At 42.3% G+C, this 25,845-nt stretch overlaps 1 protein-coding gene across 4 annotated transcripts in view; it reads left to right on the forward strand.

Annotated features, from left to right (window-relative positions):
• setd5 (SET domain containing 5) overlaps positions 1–25,845 on the forward strand; it is a 44,623-nt gene that overhangs the window by 14,820 nt on the left and 3,958 nt on the right. The window contains exons 2-21 of one of the 4 annotated variants that reach the window (XM_041979799.1): positions 5,184–5,429; positions 10,759–10,861; positions 11,177–11,439; positions 11,516–11,574; positions 11,657–11,844; positions 13,678–13,716; positions 13,797–14,087; positions 14,207–14,355; positions 14,984–15,101; positions 15,200–15,309; positions 15,404–15,629; positions 15,714–15,797; positions 17,075–17,236; positions 17,331–17,711; positions 17,797–18,057; positions 19,990–20,107; positions 20,299–20,528; positions 21,910–21,966; positions 22,053–22,490; positions 23,666–23,758. In XM_041979799.1, coding sequence (XP_041835733.1) covers positions 5,359–5,429; positions 10,759–10,861; positions 11,177–11,439; positions 11,516–11,574; positions 11,657–11,844; positions 13,678–13,716; positions 13,797–14,087; positions 14,207–14,355; positions 14,984–15,101; positions 15,200–15,309; positions 15,404–15,629; positions 15,714–15,797; positions 17,075–17,236; positions 17,331–17,711; positions 17,797–18,057; positions 19,990–20,107; positions 20,299–20,528; positions 21,910–21,966; positions 22,053–22,490; positions 23,666–23,758 — 3,441 coding nt within the window. In that variant the 5' untranslated portion in view covers positions 5,184–5,358. The remainder of the gene's footprint in view (positions 1–5,183; positions 5,430–10,758; positions 10,862–11,176; positions 11,440–11,515; positions 11,575–11,656; positions 11,845–13,677; positions 13,717–13,796; positions 14,088–14,206; positions 14,356–14,983; positions 15,102–15,199; positions 15,310–15,403; positions 15,630–15,713; positions 15,798–17,074; positions 17,237–17,330; positions 17,712–17,796; positions 18,058–19,989; positions 20,108–20,298; positions 20,529–21,909; positions 21,967–22,052; positions 22,491–23,665; positions 23,759–25,845) is intronic. The other 3 variants (XM_041979800.1, XM_041979801.1, XM_041979802.1) reach the window with 3 other exon arrangements.

The following is a 25,845-nucleotide window of genomic DNA, read 5'->3' on the forward strand; positions in this document are numbered from 1 at the left end:
GAAGTTGTTCATATCTGCTGATATGGTCCAGACGTTACTGATGGATCTTCATGATTAATAATCGGGGCATTTAATACTTCGATTAAGTGTGGAAATAAGTAATCGTGGCATCTCTGTTTGGGATTTGGTGAAATGCTGTGTGATGCTTGTGTTTTGTTTTGAACACTGACATGAGCTGGTTCTCCCAGATAAGATGATGTTTGGTATCATTTGTTTCCAAACATGTTGATTTGTGTTTTTATGTGCAATGAACAATTGTGCCTGTGTTGTCATGCTAAATGAGAAACTTTGTCCGTGACATAGAGGGGTTGAGCACACAGTGGTGTCCGTGTTGTTATTTATCACGTGTTGTATTAATTTTCGTACTTTCTCATCACCTCGATCAGCTGTTAAAGTTATCTATTCAACCTTGCATCATTAGAAATGTGGAAGTGACAACTTTCCGCTTCAAGCTTTTCAGCGCTAACTACATCCACCTCAAATGTCCGATTGCACAATGCTTCTTTGAGCCCCACAAGAAGAAAGTTCTGCTAGGCCGATGTGTCAAGAGCAAGCCGCGAGATGTCCCCAAACATTCAAAAGAACAAAATGACGTCTTTTTGTTCTTGTGGCCTTGAGGACAAGAGAAAAGGATGTAACAGCCTTCAGGCCCATTTATGTTTGACACAAAAGACAGATATGTATACAGATGCACAGTTTCGTCCGTCTTCTGTGTTGGTTACTTGTGTAATTTGGACTTTTTTCAGGGATCTTAGCTATCCGTCACTTGACTCAAAAGAAGAAGCAGTATGAGCAGAATAGCTCACATGCGACCAGTGAAAGAAACAAACCAGAGAAGAAGAAGAGGATCAAGAAGGGAAAAAATTAGCAAAAGAAGAATGAAGACGAGTACAACTATTGAAATTGCGCAAGCTTTTGAAAAAAGATTGTATGTGAGTGTTTAGGGTGTGTTTGGCGATTGGAAACATTACAGCGACGTGTTGCCCGACGTTGGCTCACAGGAGTGAACTCTGAACTCAGCACTGCCCACTAGTGGAAGAATTGACGTAACAACCATGGCAACTTGAAAGAGGCACGGATCATGACAACGTCTGACATTTGAAAAGGACGTCGATATTTATGCATGTAAGGGAGTACAAACGGGTCTTTAGGCAGTAACTTAAATCATCAGCAGAGAAATTGTCTTTCAGACTTGTTGTTTTGCAGAAACAAGTAAACTTCATGTGATCCCCACAGCTGACTGTGATTTAGTTATATTTTTAATGAGTGGATAAGTGCGACGCGATCACCACTGTTCAGTGCAGTCTGTGATGGAATCTTGTAGTCTTGGGCAGTAGCATCAGAAACAAAAAAAAAAAAGATAAAGATGGCTGGATCTCTGCTGGATCTATGTCTGTAGACCTCAGAACTGTTTGTGAAAAATAACATGATGGACAAGTCTACATAACCTTTACACAACACGTGGTTGTACATGTGGGGTTCTCCTTTGTTCTGGGTCTTATTTGCATGCCTTTCCTATTTGGAGTTGTCTCCAAGATGGCCTCTGTCCCAGTCAAGTGAAGGAAGACTGAGACTGGGTAATTTGAGCCTCGTATTCATGACTGGAAGAGCGAATAATGAATGTTGAGGAGGGAGTGAAGGAGGGGAAAAAAAGGCTTTCCTTCTTTGTATGGAATTTACCTCTTTAGTTTTCCATCTCTTCCTTTTGGAAAAGTGACTCCCTTTTTGAGTAAGATAGGAGCTTGAGGGTTATTTTTAGGGAGTCTGTAATCTTCTGCAGGGATTCTCAGCAGCCAGTGGTTTTTGATAAGGCTGTAAGCGGCGCTCCGTCTGTTCACTCTGAGCCGTCTCAGTATGGGAATTACCCTTTACCTGCTTCACATTAAGGACGGCACTACCACAATGTGACCTCAGCTCAGGTCTTATGTTGTTTTATTTCATTTAGAGCACATTTAGTTGCTTTCCTCAAACTTGAAAATGTAGTGTTTATTCAGAGACTTTATGTGACATGTTCTGTGATCATTGCTTCTTACTTCCCTTTAAAAGGCCATGATGGCCTTTCTACCTGTTGAATTAGACAGGAAATAAATACATAAATTAATGAATAACTTTGATCTGGTCTTTGTTGAACATGGCGGCGCCTGTTCTTAGCAAGTTAACGTGGGGGCTAATAAATAAATAAATTCTTTACTTATTGTCTACTTTGACTTCCTGCTGTTGCACACCATGGCGTTTTTCTTTTGTGTTCCACGCATGGTGAGACTGCGCCGCTTTCATCTTTTTAATAGAAAACTGTAAAGAACAGAAGCATCACAGTTTTTTTTTGCACATGCACGGATGTAAAAGGAAATAAAAAAACTACATCAGACATTCAGGTCGGCATGGACAAAGAGTATTTGGAAGTTTACTAGATGTGTTAATCCGATTTCTCATAATCAAATGACAAAGGTTGTCAGAGTATGCTGTCTACATGAACTCCAGAAGTCAGATTAATCAGATTTTTGGTGCATGTAAACGGACTTGAAGACAGAATTTGGTCGGTTCTGCAGCATTTCTGTTCATTCTCATGTTTAGTACTATGTCAGCTGACATAAAAAGTTCTACACTTGTGATATTCTGGGGAAATGATGTGATTCCTGGAATCCTACTAAAGTCGAGATCAGCCGTGTCTGTAATTATTACTGTTTGATGCTGTTCTCTGGGGATGATGGCGCTCATCTTCACATGGAAAGTTCATTTTTCTCTCTGTCTCTAGTAATTGTCACTTTGTTTTTCACTGTAACTGGTTATTGCAAGATAACCAGCTTTGTTTTAAAGAGATCGTTAGATGATCATAGTGATCGTTGCATGGTTAGCACCTAGCATAGTTGGTAAATTTCACAGATGGTCAGAAGCAATAGCAGGAAGTTAAAGCATACATGTTTTGCTACCTTCCTGAAAATTGATTTCCTGAACTCTGACAAAGAAAAAGCCCTCTGTTTTCTTAAAGTTTTAAATTTAAATTAAACACATCTTTTAACCCTTGAAAATCCAAGCCATTTTTGCTATTTTTGTCCTTTTTTTTTTATGTAGAAATGCATGTAGACGCCTAATTATTTTAATCCCAGTCAACATCCATTTCAGGACAGCTTCAGTCGTCAGATTATTGGCCCTTTCCCTCTAGTACCCACTTAGCCCAGCCAGACACCACTCCTCCCAATTTTTGAATGTTCCCATCAGGATTTACCCAGGGCGAGTAGATACACTTTTAGCACCCACTCCGTCGGGGTTCTGAAGGTGCGGCACCGGGCTGAAAATCATGGTGTGTCAAGATAGGAAGCCACTATTGGCCAGAATTTGACGTCATGGGATGAGTCCTCCCGACCCCGCCATCTTTAAAACCCTGAAGCCACGACTGTGGATAACATTGGCAGCAATGGCAGCAGAGATAGCATTTTAAAACCAATCACCATGGTCCAACACAGAGGTGAAGACCTTTCTTTTGCTTGTTGGCCGACGAAAAAATCCAAAGCAAGCTGGACGACGCAACTCGTAATGAGATTTTTCAGCAACTGGTGAAGTTCTTGCTCTGTGTGTGTCACAAACAAATGACTTCACTTACTAGCTGCCTTGCTAAGATGAACACTGACCATGGCTTCGACAACCCTCTATTGCAATGGGAACAAACGGGGTGGGTTGGATGAATTAAGGTAGGGCTAAGTGGTTACTAGTGGGAATAGGGCCATATCTAAAATGATGTCAAAGAAATGTTTAAATAGATACAGCACCCTAAAGACCAACCAAAACAACAAAACAGAATTTATGACTAACAGCATTTTATTGATCTGTGTGTTATTTCTACAGCCTTTTCTCATCTGCATATCATTCTCTCGGGTCTTGGCTTTCAGGAGAAAAAGTATTGACATTAAACAAACATACAACAGAAACTATTTACATATTTACACTTTTTTCTCCTGCTGTTTTTTGCTATTTACAGTTATTTACTCTTAATATTTACCTACCATCCTCACAAAACCAACTTATCAAAATGTGATGGTGTCATGGATCACTCCTTGTGGATTTATTATGTTATAGTCTCTGCATAAACTCTGAACCTCGTGGACAGGATAAAAATACTGTTCTTCTGTTTACTAAAAGTGTTCAGATTAAAAGTAGCTCCCAACCAAAACCTTTAACAAAATCCTGTGTGTTTGTGACATCTCTTGTTGCTACAGTGTGTGTTTGAGACAGGGTTGACATTCAGTGTTGGACGGTGAGAACAGACAGATTGACCTTGACATTACTGGAAGTCTTGGCTTGTCCTGTGGTTGCCGTGGCGCTGAAGTACTCTTTGTATTCAGTGGACCTTTGTAGAAATGTCATGAATCCTGCAGCTGGTCCTGTTTCAGTGTTTTAGTTATGAGTTGAAGAAGCGGATGTTGTGGTGACTCTGATCAGAGTTGTGTGTGTTAGCATGTGTTTGTCCAGGGGATGACCTCGCTTACATGTGAACAAAGCTCAGAAAATCTTCCATCTCTTTACCTTGCCTGAAGCTCTGCTTCTGTCCAATCAGGAGCAAAGACAAGGAAGAGGGAGACATCAGAGTGTGGGTCAGTGTTTCAGCACAGGGTGCTCACATGATGGGAGGGCGGGGCCTAATGGAGGATGACTCATCCTTCTGGGTGTGTAGGTGTAGGAGGAAGGTGCCCCCTAATGGCTATCCTTCTCACTGCAGCAGAAACCCTCCTTGTTTTTTTGCTCTTTGCTCCCCCCCCCCCCCCCCCCCCCCACCACCACCACACACACACACACACACACACACACACACACCTCTGACACACCTTGTGGATGAGAAACATATCCAGTCCATTGTGTGTATATCTAGTTAGTCTTTTAGAAACGGGAAGGAAAGAAAAAAAAGTCAGCTCTATCATAAAGCCAACATTGCAAACATGACTCAGCAAAATTGGCTGCTGCGATGTGTAAGGAATGGTTTCCTGTCAGATTATGAGGTCATGAGAACTTTCTGTTAGAGTTCAGATGAAAACAGCTGCTGCTGAAGTTTCTTCCTGTTTTTGATCGCTTCCTGTTACACATCGATCCTTGAAGAATAAAAGCTCTCCATCCTAGATGTGTTATTTACACTTTATCTGTTGGTTTTTGTGTCAACAACAGGCTCACTCTGTTTCCCTTCTCCTCCTCAGGTCCCTGATGACCGTGAGCCGTGGACGACGGCTCGGCGGTGCCCCACCTCTGGAGTGGTCCGTTTCTGTTGTTTGGACTGTGTGATTCCTCTTCCTCCATCCCATCCTGTTCCTCCTCTCCCCCTCCCCCTTCTTCCCCTCGTCCCCCCTCCCATGCGTCGCTGTGCTGGACGTCATGAGCATAGTAATCACGCTGGGAGTCACCACACCTGAAACGTCTTACTCCGATATGGCTGCTGGATCAGAGTAAGTTGTCACTAAGTGGAGGCTGAAACTTAAACTGGGGTCAAATTCTGTCACAGGTGAACTCTTCACCATCACAACCACCTGAGTACTGCATAGATCTACATAAGCAAACAAACCTGACAGGAAAAGAAACGGTAGGATGGTTTCTGACTCGACCATTATTAAAATAAGAGATATATAATGTCACACAGCTAAAAGTATTATACAATATCCTTTATCTCTATATAGAGCTTGTTTTGCATTAAAATTACACTAAGAGGGTCTTGAGTTGCCCATTTCTCCTTTCACTGACACAACTTCACAATTCCTCCTCTCTCCCTAAGTCGGAGCGCAACCCACTCCCGTTTCCCACTGCTCACGTCTGTAGCAGCAACATGGAGGCGGAAGACGGACACAGACTAGAGGTTGCTAGAGTCCTGTGATCTACCCAATGCAGAAAAAGCAGACAAATTGCAGATTTTGACTGAAAAATAGAATGAAATATGGAATATCGTGGGATTTTTCCTCATAGGAGTTTTTCACGATGTCTGAGCCAAATGAAGAAGAAAACAAGAAGAAAGTGAACGATATTCACGTCAGCTTCCTGTCTGTGTGACGTCACCTAGCAATACAAACAAGGAGCACTGTCAAACCCCCCGTCTCTGACCCTCTTTCCTGTCCAGCAACAGTGTCATAAAGACTTCTAAAACCAACATAATATCTTCTAAGAAAATATTATTCTACTTAACTGTTGAAATTGTCTACATCCACCAATGATTATGTTTTTGTCCTGAAGGTAAAAATGGACCATCTTCCAATTTAAAGAATGATCTCAAATGTCTTTTCTTGGCTTTCCAGATTATTATTTGATCCTGCTGCTTTGGTTAGTGGATAACTGGGCAGCCGGATATCCGTAATTAATTTATCATCCAACAGCTGCCACTCAGATTAAATCATATTAACCAGCTGATCAGAATCACATCGCTGGATAAAAAAACTTCAGCTAACAGAAAAATATCCTGGTACACATCTTACCAGCTAGGCATGGGATCACCATGGCAACAGAAACAAACATACTCCACATACTCTGTTTGATTTAATGGGAAAGTGATCCCAAACTTTTGAGCGGTGTTGTACTTGGTGAATGACAAAGCTGAGAACAGTTAGTTTTTGTTGTGTAATCTGGATGTAGTAAAACCGTATGTTATATTCTTGTTAGCTTGATGAGATCAGCATAGACTGATCTGAATCTTTCACCAGATTTATTAACCCTTTGAACCCCACTAGGTCTCCGGCGCCTTCGAGCACTATCGAGCAGGTTTAGAATCCAGCCACAAAGGTTTTTTTTTTTTTTTTAAGAGACTCCACAATGAGTGAGCCATGATATTTATTTATTTATTTGTTTATTTTTTGACCATTATTTATCACATTTTCATCATAAAACAAAGATCACTATCACTACTATGCTGCAAACAAACCTCTATTTTGACCCGGAAATGATGACGAAACCACTTCCTGTCGTTGGAATAAGAAAATGTTTATGATGCGTGGTGGCACCAGTTGGAGTTGGTTTTGTAAAGATAGTAGGGTTGGGCGATTGAACGAATGTATTGACCATCGACGATAGGCTGAGCCATTCGACGATCGTTTATATAAGAGCGATATTAAGAGAGATATATATATGTATGTATGTACATGAGCCAGCACGTTTAGTTAGCTACAACGCAGGCGCACGCTGTGGCTCGTGCAGCAGGTGTCGGGAGTTTTTTTTTTTTTCCCATCATCCAGCCTCTCTCCATACCTGGTGCTGCCTTCTTTCAGAAGTCTCGTGCACACGCGCACACACTAAAGGACCGTGCATAACCTCCCACCCCGCCTGTGACCTGCCTCCAATTGCAGCACCAATTTAGGCTACTCAAACTTAACAGAAAGAAAAAATGACAGAAGTAGGCTACTCGGAAATTAATTACGTTTATTTAATCAATAACCACAATGGTGGGAATCAAAGACCAACTTCTTTATTTTCACCTATAACTGTAGCCTATTTATGGGGTCTTTACAGTGATTCAATTTTTCAAACTCGGCCAAGTGAAGTCCCTCCATTTTTGTCTTCTAAATTGCTTCAACAGGTGTTCAGCGCGCAAAAAAGTTCTGACGTCACGTCCGCGAATATATCGCCTATCGCCATTTGCTGGACTGGCGATAGGCGATTGAAAAAAATTTACATATCGCCCAACCCTGAAAGATAGTATGACATAGCAGCATAAATAACTGGCTAAAATGGCTAAAAACAGCTGGAGGAAAAAGTGTAAGTAGTTTCTATTGATACATTTATTTTACATCATTTTAGCCTCATAACCTGTCCACTGAGTCTGTCCTGGAAAAAATGTCGGGATGTTGATTGGAATTGAAAGGGTTAAGCTTCTATATGCATTTCTATGTGAAAGAAACAGGCAAGTAAAAAATTATCAAGAAATGGCCTGAAATTTTTAAGGGTTATTGATCTGATGACCACAGGCTCAGAGGCGATGCTCATACAGTAGTTATGCTTCATATGAAAGTCAACATCAGGCTGGTTCTCCTTTTAACGTGTACTTCCTTTGTGTTTTTTAGCGACCTGTTTGTTCCTGGCAGGTTTGTTTTGGGTGAATAAACTTGGGGTGAAATAAAGACAAACCAAATAAGGTTAATGTATTTTTCTAATCTAAACGCAGACGATGTTCTGCAGTTAATTTATTTATAATAATTAGTTTCAGCAACAGATTTGCCTGAATCCTTCGTTTCCTGTTAGATGCCTTCCACAGATCTTAGAAATGCCAAATCATGGTGTGAAATTCATCGTTTCATCAAATCCTGCACAGTTTGGACTTTTAAATTCAGGAGATTTCCACGCATATTTACTGAAAGCAGGAAGACTGCAGAATGGTCCAAAGTTCAGAGTTTCCACCATAGTTGGACATTCAGAGTTACAACTTCATAGCAAGCAGGCAGCACACTTCTTACTACCTGGTTTTGTAAACTACCTATACCTGGCACGTGCATATTTCATGCAGGAACCGGCCAGTAAGTACTGGTTCTGAATGATGTTTGTGTAATAGAGAAGATGACCACTTTGTGCAGGTTTCTATTTTCAGAGTAGAAGTAGGAGTGCAGACGTCTCCTGGTTTTCCCACATCAGGCCTCAGATGTCGGGTTGTGCGAGGTAACATTGTCAGACTCGGATAAGTTGCTGCTTTCTGCTGTAAGCATGCTTACATGACTGAGCTCAGCAGGAATGCAGTTGGCCTCTGTCCCATCCGGCCCCATTCACAGCCCCCCTTTCTCCACTCCTTTTGTTGTGTGGGTTGTTTCTTGTACAAGTAAAAATAGTACATGCAGGCATGTACAGATACTCAGATTTAGAAGGAACTGGGCTTCTTTTGCTCTTTAAGATTACTGCAGAATGTAATTCTTTAGGACCGGATCAGACACGGCGGTTCAGACTCTGACCAGACTTGAACGTCGGAGCAGAGGAGTTGCATAACATCATGGCAGCCTGCATTCCTCTGTTTTTTTTCCCCAGGCTGACGAGCAACCTCAGATTCTTGCTGCCATCTAGTGACCGAAGACTTATTCATCAGTTTAGCCCAGCAAAGTGGAAAATGCAGTTTTCCTTCATTATACACTTTGTTTTTATACATATATATTTGCACCCACTGTCCACTCTATCAGGTCCACCTTCTTGTACCAGGTTGGACCGTCTTTTTCCTCCAGAATTTCCTTAATTGTTGGTGTCATAGATTCAGCAAGGTGTTGGGATCATTCCTCAGAGATCTGCTCCATATTGACATGACAGCATCAGAAAGTTGCTGCAGATGCTGCAAATCCATGATGAGAATCTCCCGTTCCACCACATCCCAAGTTTTGACCTGAGACGTTAGTCCAAGTCTGGATGGATTCATGCTTTCATGATGTTTCCACTAAATTCTGATCCTACCATCTGAATGTGGAGCTGAAATGGAGACTCATCAGACCAGTAATGTTTCTCCACCTTTTGTTGTCCAGTGTTGGTGAGTGTGTGTGAATTGTAGCCTCAGTTTCCTGTTCTTAGCTGACAGGAGGCACCCGGTGTGGTCTTCTGCTGCTGTAGCCCATCTGCTTCAAGGCTGGATATGTTGTGTGTTCAGAGATGCTGTTCTGCAGACGTTGGTTGGAACCAGTGCTTATTGAACTTCCTGTTATCTTTCTATCATCTCCAACCAGTCTGCCCATCCTCCTCTGACATTAACAAGACATGTTGATCCATACAACTGCTGCTCACTTCTCTTAAGACTAAACAGTATTGTTTAAAAAAAAAGATGGTATTTCATGCATATGGAACTTTTCCAGAAAGGTCTGCCAGAAATACAGCAAAAACTGGAAAGAAGATGTGGAGCCTGCACAGATGCAAACCACTGGCAATAAAGAAGAAGCAGAAAAACAAGACCTAGAAGACACATACCCTCCCTGGTTCTAGTTGTGGTTCTGAAGCCTCAGAACTTCAGTGTTTTCAGGCAAACCAGGCCGCACTGACACCAGTTTAACCAGAGCCAAAGTGGAAGGACTTTACTCCACAGAAGTAAACATCGACTTCTTGTAGATTCTTGTAGTTGTAGCTGCTATAGTGCTGGTAGCTGGAAAGTTGGACATGCAACACCACACCCAGCGCCACTATTGTCTTCTCTCTGTCGTGGCATTACTTTTTCACTTTCTAAGGCTTGTTGATTATTTGGAATGGTATTATGTTCTTTTTGTTTATTTTTATTTTTTTGTGCGTTATTTGAAATGTTTTGAAACTGTGTATTACAGCAGTTGTGTGAACATTGTCAAACAGCTTTGTGAAAAAGTTCTGGGCCGGTTGCATCATCAGTTTGGATAAAATGATGTATCTAGTTGGTTCGCACAGAATAGTAAAGGGTGGTGTTTGCAGAGCTATTCACACAGGGAACCGTTCTAGAAGAGCAGCAGTTTTGGTCTCCAGGAACACCGGTTATGTGTGGACTAAATATCCCAACAATAAACACCTGCAGCAGAATCACCTGAACTCGTCCTCGTGTGGATAGTGGCTCAGATCAGCACGTCTGGTACCAACAAACATGCTACGTTTAAAGTCGCTTAAATTTCTTTTCCTCCTCATTCTGATGCTCAGCTTGAACTTCAGCAAGTCGTCTTAACCATGTCTACATGACTACATGTGTTGAGTTGCTGCCTTGTGACTGGCTGATTACGGGTGGAGCTGATAAAAGTGGACTGTGGGTTTATGTCACAAACCCACACGCATAAAACCAAAAGAATAATTACTGTGTAATGTGTTTTTTCTTCTTCTTCTCAGCCCTGAGTCAGTTGAAGCGAGCCCTGCAGTGAATGAAAAAAACTACAACAACCAGAGCTGTGGGAGTGCACAGAATCATGGGTATCGGGGACTACCATATGCTGTGAGTTAATTTTTCTGATAATCATCAATTCTAATTCTTTATTATAAAAAGTATTACTCTCTGTTAGCAGTTTGAATGTTTTCTGAACAATAATGAAGTTTAATCTGTTTGATCTTTCCTTGTTTCCTGATCTTTTCTAATTGCTTGTTCTGTATAAATACAGTATTAAACGTAAATCTGTGGATTAGCAGTGCTTGTAGTTTCTTGCTTTCATTATTAACAGCTGTACTGTTTCACATACCTGTTTTTTTGGCCCTCATTTTCATTTGTCTCCATTTCCGTTTCCCTTTTTGCCTGAACACCCGTTGTTTGAAGATGCAACAGTCTTCCGTTGTGTGTTGTCAGGATCACAACTATGGTGCGCCCCCTCCCCCAACCCCACCTGCCTCCCCGCTTTCCCAAACCATCATTCCCCGCATGGATCTCAACAGCGTGGTACCCAGCTCCCGCTATCACGAAACCACCGAGGAGAACTCGGCCGACAGCGACAGCTCCTCCGAGGAGGACGGGACTGTGGCCAGTTGGTGCCACTGCAGCCAGACGCTGGACGGTTTGATCATTAAATGTGATAACTGCAGGTAAAAAAACACTGAGACTTCGTCCCAGAGAAGTTGATCCAGGATTTTCCGACTTAAAACTTTGGTATCGTTTCAGGGAATTGGACAGAAGGAAAGGAGCGGAGGGCCAGCACAGGAAAACTGAAAATGTGTCAGGTAGAGCAGAACACTAACACCAAATGAAACAAAAAGTTGATCTCGCCTCATCTGAAAAATATTTATGTTTCTGTACTTTCAGCTGGAGAAAGCAGTGCAACAGAGAGTGGAGATGAAGAGGTGTCCCCTTCCACCGTCTCCTATACTGCCACTCAGCATACGCCCACCAGCATCAAACTCACCGTCAACAGAGTCAAACGAAGCAAATCTAAAAAGAGAAAGAAGAGCACAGAGAAGGCCCGTGGGACTCCAAAGGAAAAGAAAGTTAAGGTATGTAGAGTCTAAATCAGTATCTGTTGGTGGATGGCTGGATGCGGAGCTTTCCTCGATGGATAAACCAATAGTCAGGGCAGAATCTCCACTAAAGCCCCAATAAAACCATTTCTGTGACCAACAAACAAAACGGGTAAACAAATTCCTCAAAAAGATGTAAACACAAATTAGGGATCCACCTATTCACTCCACGAGCATGTACACGGACAAACATCTCTACTGAAAGCACAGCCCTTTAAGTAGGGTTGGGCATCGAGCATCGATTGGAACCGGGACTTACTTTCTGATTCTCCCTGAATCGTTCAAATTTCGATCCCTCCTAATTTCGATCCCAGGTTCGCCGACCGAAAGACGAAGCCGCTGAACACCAACAAAGAAGAATCCGCTGGAAGTGTTTGCGTTACCACGTAGTGATTGGCTACACTTGTGATTGGGTTGAATGACAGCCTATTATCAGACTTTTTCAGGCCGCAAAGAAAAGGAGCGCATGTGTCTTGGCTAGTCAAGCAGGGAGCGCTTGTTGTGTGTATCCAGATGTCCTGGGATGAAAATGCCACATAAACAGTGGGGACACTTTTATTTTTTTACCAGAAAGGTGAGGAATACAAACGTTCCCACACTGTTCAGACACTGTTTGGCACGTTGTGTAAATCCCATTTATACTTTCTCACAGGTACATTCGTTTCCATCCATCCTTCATATTGTCATGGTTGTTAGGCAATACGTCCACCAGAGGGCAATGCAGATTTTACCTCTTCACCTGGGTTTCAGCGTCCGTTTTAGTCAGTAGTAAACATGGCAACGGTGGATGAGGTCATTATAATGTACATTCTCAGAAAGAGACGTAAAAAGCACAGTGATGGCGGTGGTGTGTGTGGCTGTTAAATACTAGTGGTGTTGAATTTAATAGTTTCTACAATGCATTTAGATGCAGACGTGGATGCATGATACAGCAACAGAACATAATCAGTTATAATAAAGTAATCTATGTATTCTGCTGCCACTTGTGTGTGTGGCATGATCTAGCTGCTGCAACAGCTCGGCAGATCCGAGGCTGAATCCACTTTGAAACCTTCACTTAGTAACACTGTAAAACTAAGCAAACATACAGAAAATGCATCAGTATCTCACTGGAAATACTTTCATTGTCTCAGGGAAATCACGCAAGATTACACATGAAAATGTATAAAAGCCGATAAGTTACCTTGAGGCTAACGTCTACAGAATATACTATTAGCAAGTAAACTGAAACTACTAAACTGAAGTTTACAGTTGATCATTTCAAATGTTCAGAGATAAAATTACTTTGTTCTTGCTGGAAAAGAGAACATTGTTGTTTTGTCGTCTTTTTTTCATGAAAAACATTTAAAAAAGAAATCTGACTTTAGAATCTGGCTTACTTTCTCCAGCTAGTGGATATACTGGATAGGCTGGAAACTTCAGGAATCTACCAGAAACATTAGCTTCTGATTACTTCCCTCTGCAGATTAACCATAAAACCCTCTGATGATGCTGAGCCACATATTTGTTGACACATAATTGAAGACAAATGAAAACAAAAGTCTAAACTAGGTGGCTGGAGGAGTTCGGGTCAGTCCTGGCAGATCATACAGACGTTTCTGCTGATTCGCTGTTTAATCTCCGACATTGTGGCATTGAAACCATACTGTTGATCCAAAGATCTTTATGGCTGCACTGTTGAGCAGTAAAATCTTTCTAACCGTAAAATCAAAGCTGAATTTGAAGCTTTTATGATTTGTTGCCAGCCTACCAGCTGTAGAAAACCTTAATACAGTTTTTCTGATTGTTGGACTTTTCCTCCTCTCTCAGGCTTTCAGAGAAGGGTCCAGAAAATCGATGAGGATGAAGGTAAAAAAAAAAAAAAGTTCTGCTTCAGTGATATTTCTGTGAACATGAACTCTTTTCACGGCATCTTTTGTCTGGTGTAGAACTCCACCACTGAGGCCAGCGTGCTGGATGAGAACACAGCAGAGGGATGGGAGAGCCGGATCCGCCAGTGGACAGACCAGTATGAGGAAGCTCTGGTTAACCAGTATAGTGCTGACATCCAGACGCTGCTGCAGCTTCACCGCTCTGCCGGCTCCTCTATCTCCAAGGTAGAGAGCGGCACCACAACGTCGCCCTCCACTGCTCAGATCCATGCCTCAGTCGACACCATGGACACCATTAACCGCACAGAGCTGGCTTGTAACAACACAGTGCTGAGCTCACAGATGCAGGTCCTGAAAGCCACGAAAATATTAAAAAGAGTTGTCAGTAACTTGATTCATCTGTTTAACCCGGCTCTGTTTCTGCTGCCGCAAAAGTAATATTTTTATTTCTGATCTGCTGTTTGTAGCTCCAGCTGGGACGGGTGACGCGGGTACAGAAACACAGGAAGATCCTCCGGGCAGCCAAACACCTGGAACCAGACACGCTTATCATTGAATATCGAGGGAAAGTCATGCTTAAACAGCAGTTTGAAGTCAACGGACACTTTTTCAAAAAGTAAGAAATAAGTCAAATCAGCTAGCTGCTAACTGTAAGCAGATAGATAGCTCTCAAAAGAAAGTTTTTATGTGACATTACTACAGAAGTGTCAGAATCAAGATGTGTGCTGGTGTGTCAGAGTAAATTCACCCAGAACACAGTAGAAAATGTAAATGGTTATCTCCTTCTAAAAGAAAACCACATTACGTTCAGTGAAAATCAGAGGATAGAAGCCCAATTCATTTAGGAGCGAGTAAAGCTATCCTAAGAATAAAGGCTAAAGTTGTCCTACCAATGATAAAAATTGTTAGGAATTCTTAAAGTTGTCCTACGAATGAGAAAAGTAATAGGGATTAGAAAAGGAATTGTGCTATAGTAGATGTTAAAAATAGACAACCTGAGCAGTTTTCCAGGTGTTGTAATAGAGGTGTTACACAGGTAAATATCTCAGAAATGATGATGGTTGACACATCTATCAATGATCAGTCAGGAAAATGGAGGAATCTCCCCCAAATTACGTAGTATCCCAGATAGCATGTCAAATGAAGAGTGAATAATTCACTAGCAACCCATTTCATCTCCATGGAAACTATGATTCCTTCTTACAGCCTTTTTTATTTAATTGTTTTTTGTTTTTTTCCCCCAGGCCTTACCCTTTTGTGCTGTTCTACTCCAAATTTAATGATGTAGAGATGTGTGTTGATGCGAGGACCTTCGGAAATGATGCTCGCTTTATCAGGCGGTCCTGCACGCCCAACGCTGAGGTCAGTAACAGAGTTTTTATCTCCTCGCCAGCTGCAGTTTTCTTCTGATGTCACATTGCTTTTATTACAAGTCATTTTTGCTGCCTCTACCCTGACAGGTCCGTCACATGATCGCTGAGGGTATGATCCATCTGTGCATCTACGCTGTCAATCAGATCACAAAGGACTCTGAGGTCACCATTGGGTTTGACTATGAGTTTAACAGCTGGTTCGTCCCGTCCCTCTCCTTCCACTTCTGTCTCTCACTGTTAAAAATTTGACATATTTTATACTTTGTTGTCTTTTCTTCCTTTTTTTTTCAGTAATTATAAAGTGGACTGTGCCTGCCATAAGGGAAACCAGAACTGCCCGGTGCAGAAGCACAACCTGAGCCCCAGAGAGAGCTTGCTGAGCCCCCCTTCTCTGCCACCTCCCTCCCCCATTGTTGGAGCCGAAACCCGACGAAGAAAAGCCCGGAGGAAAGAGCTGGAAGGCTGCCTGGAACAGCAACAGGAGAACAAAGATCCACAGGGAAGCAGCGACGCAGAGGTTTGTTTAACTCGGGTTAAAGATGGTGGGTGTAGGCCTCCATCTGAGATGAACAGGAACATAAACCACTGTGTGTGCATTTAGGAGAGGACGCTGGATGAGATTAAGGTGGAGGAGGGACAGGATGGAGAGGTGGATGAAAACGGGCTCATCGTCTCCAGTAGAAGAGTATGTTTATCCTTTTATTACACTGCTGTGCACAAGTATTTACCTCTTCACAGATACTTTTTCACATTTGTCACACTTTTCATATACAACAAAGATAACCGAAGTAAAAAATAAAAAAGATTTTATTTATTAAAGCGAGTCTAACCAACCTGGCCCCGTGTGAAAGGAAATCATCCCTAAACCTAATAACTAGCTTTGAAGGGAAGCAAATGGAATCAAGTGTTAGTGATAGCTGGCTGTGAGACAGTTTTCTGTGTACAATTGATTGATTCAGAATTGATTGATTCAGCCACAGTGGAGGGTTTTTCAGCGTGAACGGCGTGTTTAAAATCATACCACAACATCTCAGACTGGACTTTGACTTCAAAACCATTTTGTTTTTTTTAAAGCCATTTAGAGGTGGTTCATGGTGTGCTGCATGGAAACGAACGTGTCCTGCTGCATAATCCACGTGTTTTTGAGCTTAAGGTCAGGAACTGATGTCCAGACCTCCTTCAGAGTTATCTAGTAGAGATCAGAATTAATGGTTCCATAGATTACAGAAGGTTCTCAATCAGTAGAGCAGCTCCAGACCATCACACTACCATCTCCATGTCTGACTGTTGCCATGGTTTTTGTTTAGTTTTCCACCAGATCCAACAGGACACAAACCTTTTAAAAAGTTCCACTTTTGTCTCATTAGTCCTCAGATTATTTTCACTTTTTTCTTTTTCTTTTCTTTTGTTTTTTTCCTGTTAGCAGTAGTTTCCAGTTGAACCACGAACCTTACCTGAGGCAGGTGAGGCCTGCTGAGCTTTAGATGTTGTTCTGGGACCGCCTGGATAAGTTGTCACTGAGATCAGGGAGAAGATTTATATGGGCTGGCTGCTCCTGTGAACAGTCTCTACTGTTTCATGTTTCCTCCATGGTTGTGAATAGCATCTCTCTGGAGACCCAAAGTCTTAGAGATGACTATATAACCCCCTGCAGGCTGATAGACGTCAACAACTGACTTGTCTGTTCTTCTATTCCTTCAGATCAGGGTATGATGTGTGGATTTTTTGTGACAGTTGCTTTTGTTGAAGTGACTTTTTGGTCCTACAGATCTCAGTCTGGCCAGTGAAGCTGAACTCTGTGTTTTCAGCTCATCTTTGTCTGATGTTAAAATCACTTTGACCTGAAACATTTAAGTGTGACAAATATACCTGTAAGGGGTCAAACATGCATGGCTTTTCTGTAGCAGTCATCATAAAAACAGCCACATTTCAGTAATTTGAGCAACAAACTGTTTGGTGTAGACTTTAAACAGCCTGGAGAGGAGAAGGAGAAGAGTTGGAGGAGCTGAAGTTAAGGATGAGGTTGTGGACACTGAGGATGGAGCAGTAAACCCCACAGGGAACACCTCTGTATCCCACAGTACAGGAGTGGGGGTCAGCACACGACGTACCACCTACGTCACGGTCAGACAGGAAACCAGCATATTTACTTTTTCTTTGTCAGCATTGGATCCGTTTTATTTATTTATTTTTTTCTTTTCTACATCCCAACTTGCAGGAGCCCCTTCCTGTTGAAGAGAAAACCTCATCTTCACCCAGCCTTCCCGCCCCAGCCGCTCCTACCAAACCGAGACCTACCAAGCCCCGGCCGAAGAGTCGGATATCACGATACCGGTCGAGCTCATCGCAACGCGCTCGGCGGCAGCGTCAGGCACTCGCCCAGCAGGCGGCGGTGGCTGCAGCTGCTGCAGCAGCATTAGTGTCGGCGCAGACTTCAGCTGATCAGGGTGCTGCTCTGAATGAAGAGGGATGTCAGGGTCCGTACGGTGCTGAACATGCCCACGGAGACTGCAGCATGGGGGGTCACCTCACAGATGGAGATGGACAGGGCCTGAACAACATGAACAGAGGAAACCTGCGCCACCCCAAGACTAAGAAGGTTCATATTTGTACAATTTCATTTGTTTCCTGTGTTTAGTTTATGAGTCACATGTTATCAATGTTTTCCTGTAAATAATCCTCAGTACCTCGTGACTGAGTGGTTGAATGACAAGATCCCTGGAGGGGAGAAGGTCCACCAGGAGGTTCCTGTTGAGCGCCCGCTGCGAATAACCACTGATCCCACAGTGCTGGCAACAACCCTCAACATGCTTCCAGGTCTTTCTCACTCGTCCCTCATCTGCACCACACCCAGACACTACATCCGCTTCGGCTCCCCCTTCAATCCCGAGAGGCGCCGGCCCCGCCCCCTCCAGATGGACGGCACCTACGGCTGCTACAAAAAGGTAGGCGAGAGATCACAAAACGGTCTACTGGTCAAAAAAATAAAGCAGGGGTGTCAAGCTCCTTTTAGTTAAGGTTCCACATTCAGTACAATCTGATCTCCAGAGGGTTGGACCAATAAATAACAGCATAATAACCTATAAATAACCTATTTTACAATAGTATATGTACAAAGAAGTACAAATACATTATTAAGATGTTTGCATTTAATGAAATATCCTTTTAGAAAACTTTATGAACAACCTGAAATTAATGGAGAAAAATAAGAGTTTAAAAAATATATTGCCTCAATTACACATTTACATATTTTATGTTAATCTGAGTCTGACCATGTGCGACAGAAAAGTTGTTGAATGCGACACACAAGTCCTTTTTTGCAAGTCCAAGTCAAGTCTCAAACTTTGACCTCAAGTCCAAGTCAAGTTGCAAGTCAGTTTTAGTTGAAATGAGTAATCTACCATGCGACCTCTGCCGCCTGGTCTGCTTAGAGGATGCATTATAATATCCAAGGAATTTAAAATCCATTCTCCCCCTTTCTCTACCAGCATTTAGTAACAGCACTGATCTGTTCCTTAAACTGACAAATACTCTCCTCTGGACAATTTCTTTACTTTATTAAAACCCTGCAGATGAACATGGAAATTTATTCAGAGTATTAAATATGCTCTTAACACAACTCATCCAAGAATTTAAACCAAATTCCATCTGGACCCACAGAGAAATTTAAAATCCCAATACTGCAACTCACATTTTCTTCCCAGATGTAGAGAGGAGAACCAATATGCTGCACTTTAGTGCAGGATCACCACCTGTCCAGCAGGTTTTAGACATTTCCCTGCAGCAACACACGTGATCCATGTGACACCTTGTTGTCAAGTTCTGCACAAGTCTCTTAATGAGCCATTAGTGATTTGACTCAAGTGTATTGCAGCAGGTAAACATGTAAAATCTGCAGGGCAGTGGCTCCACAGGTGCCCAGTTAGTGATCCCTGCACTAGTACGTCAGAAAAGTCTTCATATATTTTTTTAAAGGCATTGAAATAACTCAGAGTACAGAAAATATTATTTTTAAACTAACTTTAAAATTGAATAAAACTTAGATCCAGTACTTGTAGACCCAATAAATATTTCTTACATTCCTAAATCAGCAACAGCTGTACTTTTCTAATAAACAGACCCAGTAAAACCTTTTTGTTTACAGTGGATCTGATCCCAGTATAACAGGACCATGGAGAAGTTACAGTTTATGGAAACTGTTCAGTAAATGTCTCGTTCTTCTTCTGATCACGTCCAGTGGAGCCAGTCTGATGGAGTTAACATTATTTTTGTACAAAAATAGTAACAAGCTAATGTTAATGCTGCTGTTGCTCTAAGCGCGTTGCTAACATAGATGCTAACATTAGCTTCATATTACAGTGACTAACCTCTCCAGGTGTGGTTTAAGGTGGATGTGGTAATTGGTCACTAAATTCTCCCTAGACGTCTGTGTGAGCGTGAGTGGTTGCTTGGTGACTCTCCAGGGTGTATGTAGTAATCCTGACCACCTAAACTGACCCACCTCATAACCCATACTGAAGTCAGGTCTGTTGGGTCAGAAAGATATAAAAGATACAAAAAGTTATCCTCCTGCCTTGGAAATGTTTCACATTTAAACACAAAAATGAAACCTTGTGTTACTTTTATTGATACGTTAGTTAATATCGTCTGTGTTGATTACATGTAGCGGTCCAGATTGGACCTTCTGGCAGGCTGGTTTTGGCCCCTGGGCTGTGTGTTTGACAACCCTGCTTTAATGGGGTGTCAAACAGTTTTAAAGATGTTGCAGAAACCAGAAATGATGAACACCATCTCAGTGTCTCTCTTTATATGACTCTTTGCTAGGTGAAGGGTTTGGTATTAGAGGATTTAGTTTTCTGGCTGTTGTCTTCATGCAGAGGTGGATCAAACAGGTGGAGGATGAGAGCTGCACGGCCAGTCTGGAGGATGGCACAGAGTCCATCTCTTCCCAACAAAGTACCAGCAGCAGGTCCACCCCCAACCCTCTATGTAGCGGTATGTGCACCATCACCTCCCTCCAGCTAAACCTCCACTGCTACATGAACAGATGATCAACTGAAGTTTATTCAAATGAAAACTGTTGTCCTGTGACTGTACTCCAGATGAAGACGTTAATTATTATTATCATTCTTCTTCTTTGGTTTTCCACTCATATTTTTCTACATTTCATGTTTTCAAACTCACAGATGTCAACGCTCCGTTTAAAAAGAGGCACCATAAGTATCTAACTGAGATGACAACCTCGGCCTCGGACCACCTGCTTCACCCGTTGTCACCAATCACACCACCACCCCCCGAGGACAATACAACTCCGCTGCTGCACACACCTGGCGGGTCCCTGTTACCCAACGGTTTAGTCTACTCCCCAATGCCCTCACTGCCCACCAGCCGCTGCAACACACCGTTTCTGTTTGAAGTAAGAACATCAGAAACACTCCTGCGGCTCATCATCCGTGTCCAGGTTCACCACATCATCAGAGTAGTTAGAAAAGGAAACGCAGAGCTCCTCATGTAGTAAATCAGAGACCTGCTGGTAGATATTAAATCTGTGGGTTGATTTAAAATCGCGTAAATATATTTATCAGTTAATTACTTCTGCTCAGTCACGTGACCTTTGCAGGCTCACATTCTTCCAGCGAATGAAGTGGTGGTCAGACGTAACATAACACTGTTGCCACATGTGTTTGGTGGAAACAAGCCACTACCGATCATGTCCTAGATTCTTTGTGAGAGCTCAGCCAATGTTGTCTCCATCAGACGGATTGCTAGAATATTCTAGAATATCAACTTAAGTTAAAATTGGCTGTAATGTATTGTTGATGTTGGCTTCTTGCTTAGCAACCACAATCTTGACAAGTAAAACAAGAAAGTAGCTGCAGGTTTAATCTACCCATGTGCTGTAATTTAGCTCCAACATTTAATCCACTGAACGAGAAGGACCCTAACCATCGAAAGGGAAGAGATTTCTCTTCATATTTTCATTAATAATTTTACTCTGGAGCGCTCTCCCTTTTTTTATGGCTAAATGAACCTCCATCATTTTCATGATATGAATGACTGGAACAACCACAAACAATATTAACACACACTTGAGCCTCGTTTCCACCGACAGGTGCGGGTCGGGACACATTCTTTTGTGTTTTTCACTTGCGAAAACTGGGAAGGGTGCCCTAATATCCGACCCGTCCTGCTTTGTTGGGACCCTTCTGTTGGGGTACCAACCTAACCGACCCGAACCGAAAGGGTGGATTTTGACACACTGCAATCCATCGATTGGTTGAGAAAAAAAAGTCCCTTCACGTGCGACCTGGCACAAAAACAGAGCCGCAACGGCTCCTTGTTTAGAGCAAGAGATTTTCTTTTCATTGATTAAATGTTGTGAAAGTCAGGAAGAAAGAACACAAACTGCTGGATGACCGCCCTCCTCCTCCTTTGTTTCTAAGCCGTGTTTTGGTTCTACTTTAAGGAACGCGCTGCGATGGTGTCATGCGATTACGTAGCTGAGGCATCTTTTGCTATCCGGCTGATACGCCACCTCTTAAATGAGGTGGAAACACGAGATTACAGTTTACGAACCACATCCGCACCCTAACTGTCCCGTCTCGACCCACACTTGTTGGTGGAAACTAGATTTTACTGGTCAGCAATGAACTAGGTTGGCGACCACTTCCTGTTACACAGAACTGATGAAGGTGATGTGACAGATTTAACACCCACAACAGAAACTAGACTTCATCACCAGAAGACGTCGTCTTCGTTTAACTCTCCTAACTGAAGTCTTTGGTCTTTTTCTGTAGAACATATCGTCTCCTGAGGCATCTCCTGTCCACCGTCCAGAGTCCATCTCTCCAGAGGTATGCTTCCATCATTGTTCTCCAAACTTCCTGCGGCCGATTCGTCTCACGTCCGTTTCTAAGTGTCCTCTCTCCCTCCTCCCCAGCCATGTCTCCAGGCTGACTTTGATACCTCTCGGCCTCAGTTCCCGGACCTGTCGCTCCCCTCCAGCTTGGAGAGCCCGGTGGCCATGACCTCAGATGACTTTTCCCTTCCTGGAGTTGCTTCAGATTCCCAAGTGTCATGTCCTTCCTCAGACTCCCAAAACAGGGAACAGGCCTTCAGGACAGAGTTCAACCTCATATATACCTGCTCACCCCTGAATGCAAACCTGGGGAACCCTGTAACCAGCGACCGGCGCCTTTCTCAGCTGGATGGAGGCTTCTCTCCGGCAGACTCATTACACAGCTCCATCAGTGGCCAGGGACTGGTTGGAGATGTGTGCTCCGGCTCCATGTCACCTTACGGGGACCCTCATTATGGGGCGGGCTACCCAGACAGTAGTACTCCCCCACACACCAGTAACCCCCCACAGAAGAAGAAGGCAAGTTCTCTAAATCTTAATAACAAAGTGAAGGTTTTTGAATAGTTTAAGGCAGGGGTGTCAAACATACGACCCGGGGACCAAAACCAGCCCACCGGTGGGTTCAAACTGGCCCCCAGGATGAATTTGGTGAATATTAAAATAACATTGAAGATATTAACTGTAATTTGTTAATAAAAGTAACTGTATTTCCTAGTTTGTCCACATGAGGTTTCATGTTTTATGTTTAAATGTAGAACATTTCCAAGGAAGGAGAACTGGGTCTATGTTTTCCATCTTCCTCACCTAATCTGACTTCAGTTTTTTTTAAGGGGTCGGTCAGTTCAGATGGACAGGATTACTACATGCATGTGGAAATGTACACGTATGTACATTCAAAATAGATCTTGTGAAATTACTTTAAACAATATGTGAAATAATGCATTTTTCAGTTCCAAATACCTGAGATTAAATGTTTGGTAGTTTTATTGATTCATTGTTGTAATACACATGTAAATATGTACAGTAGCTATAGTAAATAAAAAGATTATTCATATATATATATAAAAGTAAAACATTAAATACAATAAATTTATAAGATGTTATATATGAGGTTTAAAAACTGTACAAGACAAAAATATGTAGAAAAATGAAAAAAATAAAACTGACGTGTTATATATATATATATTCGATAAAAATATAAGTATTTAAAAATATTTGTATTATAGAGAATAAAATAAAATTAGAAAATCTGAAATGAAACATGCAAATAAATTAAATAATTTGTAACTGAGCCTAAATTCTGTTAAAACTCATTAAATGTAAACATCTTGATAAAGTTCTTGTAGCACTAAAACGAAGGCAAACTGTGAAGTTGTCATTATTTATAGATTAATATGTTATTTTAGTGGGGCGGTCCCTGGAGATCCTGAACTAAAACGACACCCCTGCTTTAACGTGTCATGGTGTGTGATTTGTGCAAACTGGAAAAAAAACAAACCTTCCTCTTCCTCCGTCCTTCCTGTTGACTGTCAGATCCCGTTACGGCAGATATTTAGAAGAAACCTTTTTACATTTGTAAATCTGTAGTTTTAACCCTTCCTCCTTCCCCCTCCTCTTCCTCAGTCCCCTTACTCTCCCTCGATGCTCCTTGACACTCTTTGCCAAGTCTCTCTTCCACTTTTCTTCCAAGGCAGAGGGCCAACCAGCATACCATTAGTCTGCTGACAGGAAAGGCAGATTACCAGCCTATAGCTGTAAGAAGTCAAAACAAGCCAGGTCAAAATATGGTGAATATGCTCCCTACAACTACATCTTTAGAAGTGTGCATGTCAGTATTGTTTCTTTGCATCTGCATACAACTCCCACCCCCATGCTCCGACAACGTCGCCTCCTCCTCCAAACCCACATCGAGTTCTGAGGCTTTAGTTTTAGAAGGGCTTTAAGTTATTAAGTCATCTCAGTCAAACTCATTTACGTGTGAAAAGGTTCATCCATTGCCTTCAGCACAGCAGGCCAATGGTCCATGAATGGTCATGATGGTGTCGGGGATGAAACCAATGGCTCACCCACCTCTGCTGTAAGCAAAATGCTTCTGTGTTGTTTACAAAACAACTACAGCGGGGACAAGGCAAAGTTTTTTTTTTTTTTTTTTTTCCCCCCCAGTAACCTTTTAAATCGTCACAGTTGCTTTTCAGATTTCAGTATTTACTCAGATTCTCTGAAGACAAGACAGGATGCACCGATTTGAGTGAAATCAAGTTTTTGCCTTCAGATATCAGTGTTTGTTTTTTTCTCTGGCTCTCCAGTAGATAAATGCATGTGTAGCAGGTCAGAGGCGAACCTAAAATGGGATTTTCTGCTGTCGAGTTTGACTGTGGAGTCTGTTTTTCATCATTTAAGCCTTTTTCAGACGTTAGCCAAGGCCAGCTGGATGTTTGAATAGGAGCTTTTTTGCTGACCGGCACAGACCTGCTCACATGTACGGATCATGATCGTGTCCTTCAGCGGTCACGTGAACAGACAGGCTGGTAGTTCAGCTGGTCAGAGAATCCTGATGCACCATTCAGATCCTGCCCATGATTTTTTTTCTGCTTGCTTCTGAGCTCTTTTTCTGTATTCCCTCATTTCCAACTGCTTTTGTCCACCATTGTTTGTTCAACTGAAATTTTTGCCGCCATCTTTCACCCAAAGTTCGATGACAGTTACTGCCAGTTAAATCCTGGAATAGAAAACAGATTTTTTTTCTCTTCAGCTCACATTAAACATAAAACCAATATTTCCAGGTGCTTCCATGAACCACAGAGCTCTCAGCATGGGAGTTGTTGTGGTGATGTAACATGTGAGAAAACTGACTTCTGAGTTGTACCACACGCCACGAACCGTCTCACAGAAAAACGTCGGATACAACTCCAGTTCTTCAAGATTAGATTCTTGTCCAGGTTAAGCTGATGGGAGTTTAGTTTAGTTTCTCCTGGAAGCCTCCAGGGGAGTTTCAGGCTTATTCCTGGAAAATGCTCTGTCTGGTGGTGAAACTTCCTGTGGAGGAGAAAATTGAAATTTATCTGAGGTTTTACCTGAGGACACCTTCTCTGTTTATCAAGGAAGTTTTTTTTTTGGGTTTGGGTTTTAGTTATAGACTGTCATCGTGTCCTGACTGGGGCGGAGGGAAAACAAAAGGAACGCGTTACCAGTTAAACTCTTCAGGCCTGTGGAAACCCAGGTTCAGTTTTATTTCATCAGCACCAACTTGTCACAGTCATCTCAATTCACTTTTAGAGACACAGTCCAGTTCAATCCAGTTCATCATACTTCAGTTATAATCTGATTAAAACACATCCATTATGTGATCCACATTAATCCAATTCATAATAACTATGTTCATATAAACCAATTCAGAAAGAGTTAATTCGCTAAGGAAACCAATGGGTTGGATTAAATCTTTATTTTGATTCAATCTTCCGTCCTGACACAAGGAGACAGTGGAGAGGAAAACCTCCATCAGAACCAGGAAGGACGGCCATCTGCCCGGACTGGTTGGGGGTGGAGGGGACAGGAAAGAGGGGGCAACAAGCAGCATAACTTTAAGCTGCTGAGAAAGAAGAAGAGAAACATCTACGCTGGCATCAGATATTTATCCAGGATCATCTGACTGATGATGATGCTGTTGGCACATGGATGGAGGGCTGAACTTCCTGTTTGTGATGTGAGAATTATCAGGAAGGAACAGCTGAAACTCTCCATAAGACACAACTGAGGACTCAAGGAAACAAGTCCGGTTATTGTTCCAGAGCTCAGGAAGAAGGTCAGTGAAGAATGAGCTGCAGGACTGATCAGTTTGTTCCTGTCAATGCTGATCAACAAAGATTTCCTCCTT

This window comes from Melanotaenia boesemani, chromosome 3, assembly GCF_017639745.1.
Source record: "Melanotaenia boesemani isolate fMelBoe1 chromosome 3, fMelBoe1.pri, whole genome shotgun sequence".
Lineage (NCBI taxonomy): Eukaryota > Metazoa > Chordata > Actinopteri > Atheriniformes > Melanotaeniidae > Melanotaenia > Melanotaenia boesemani.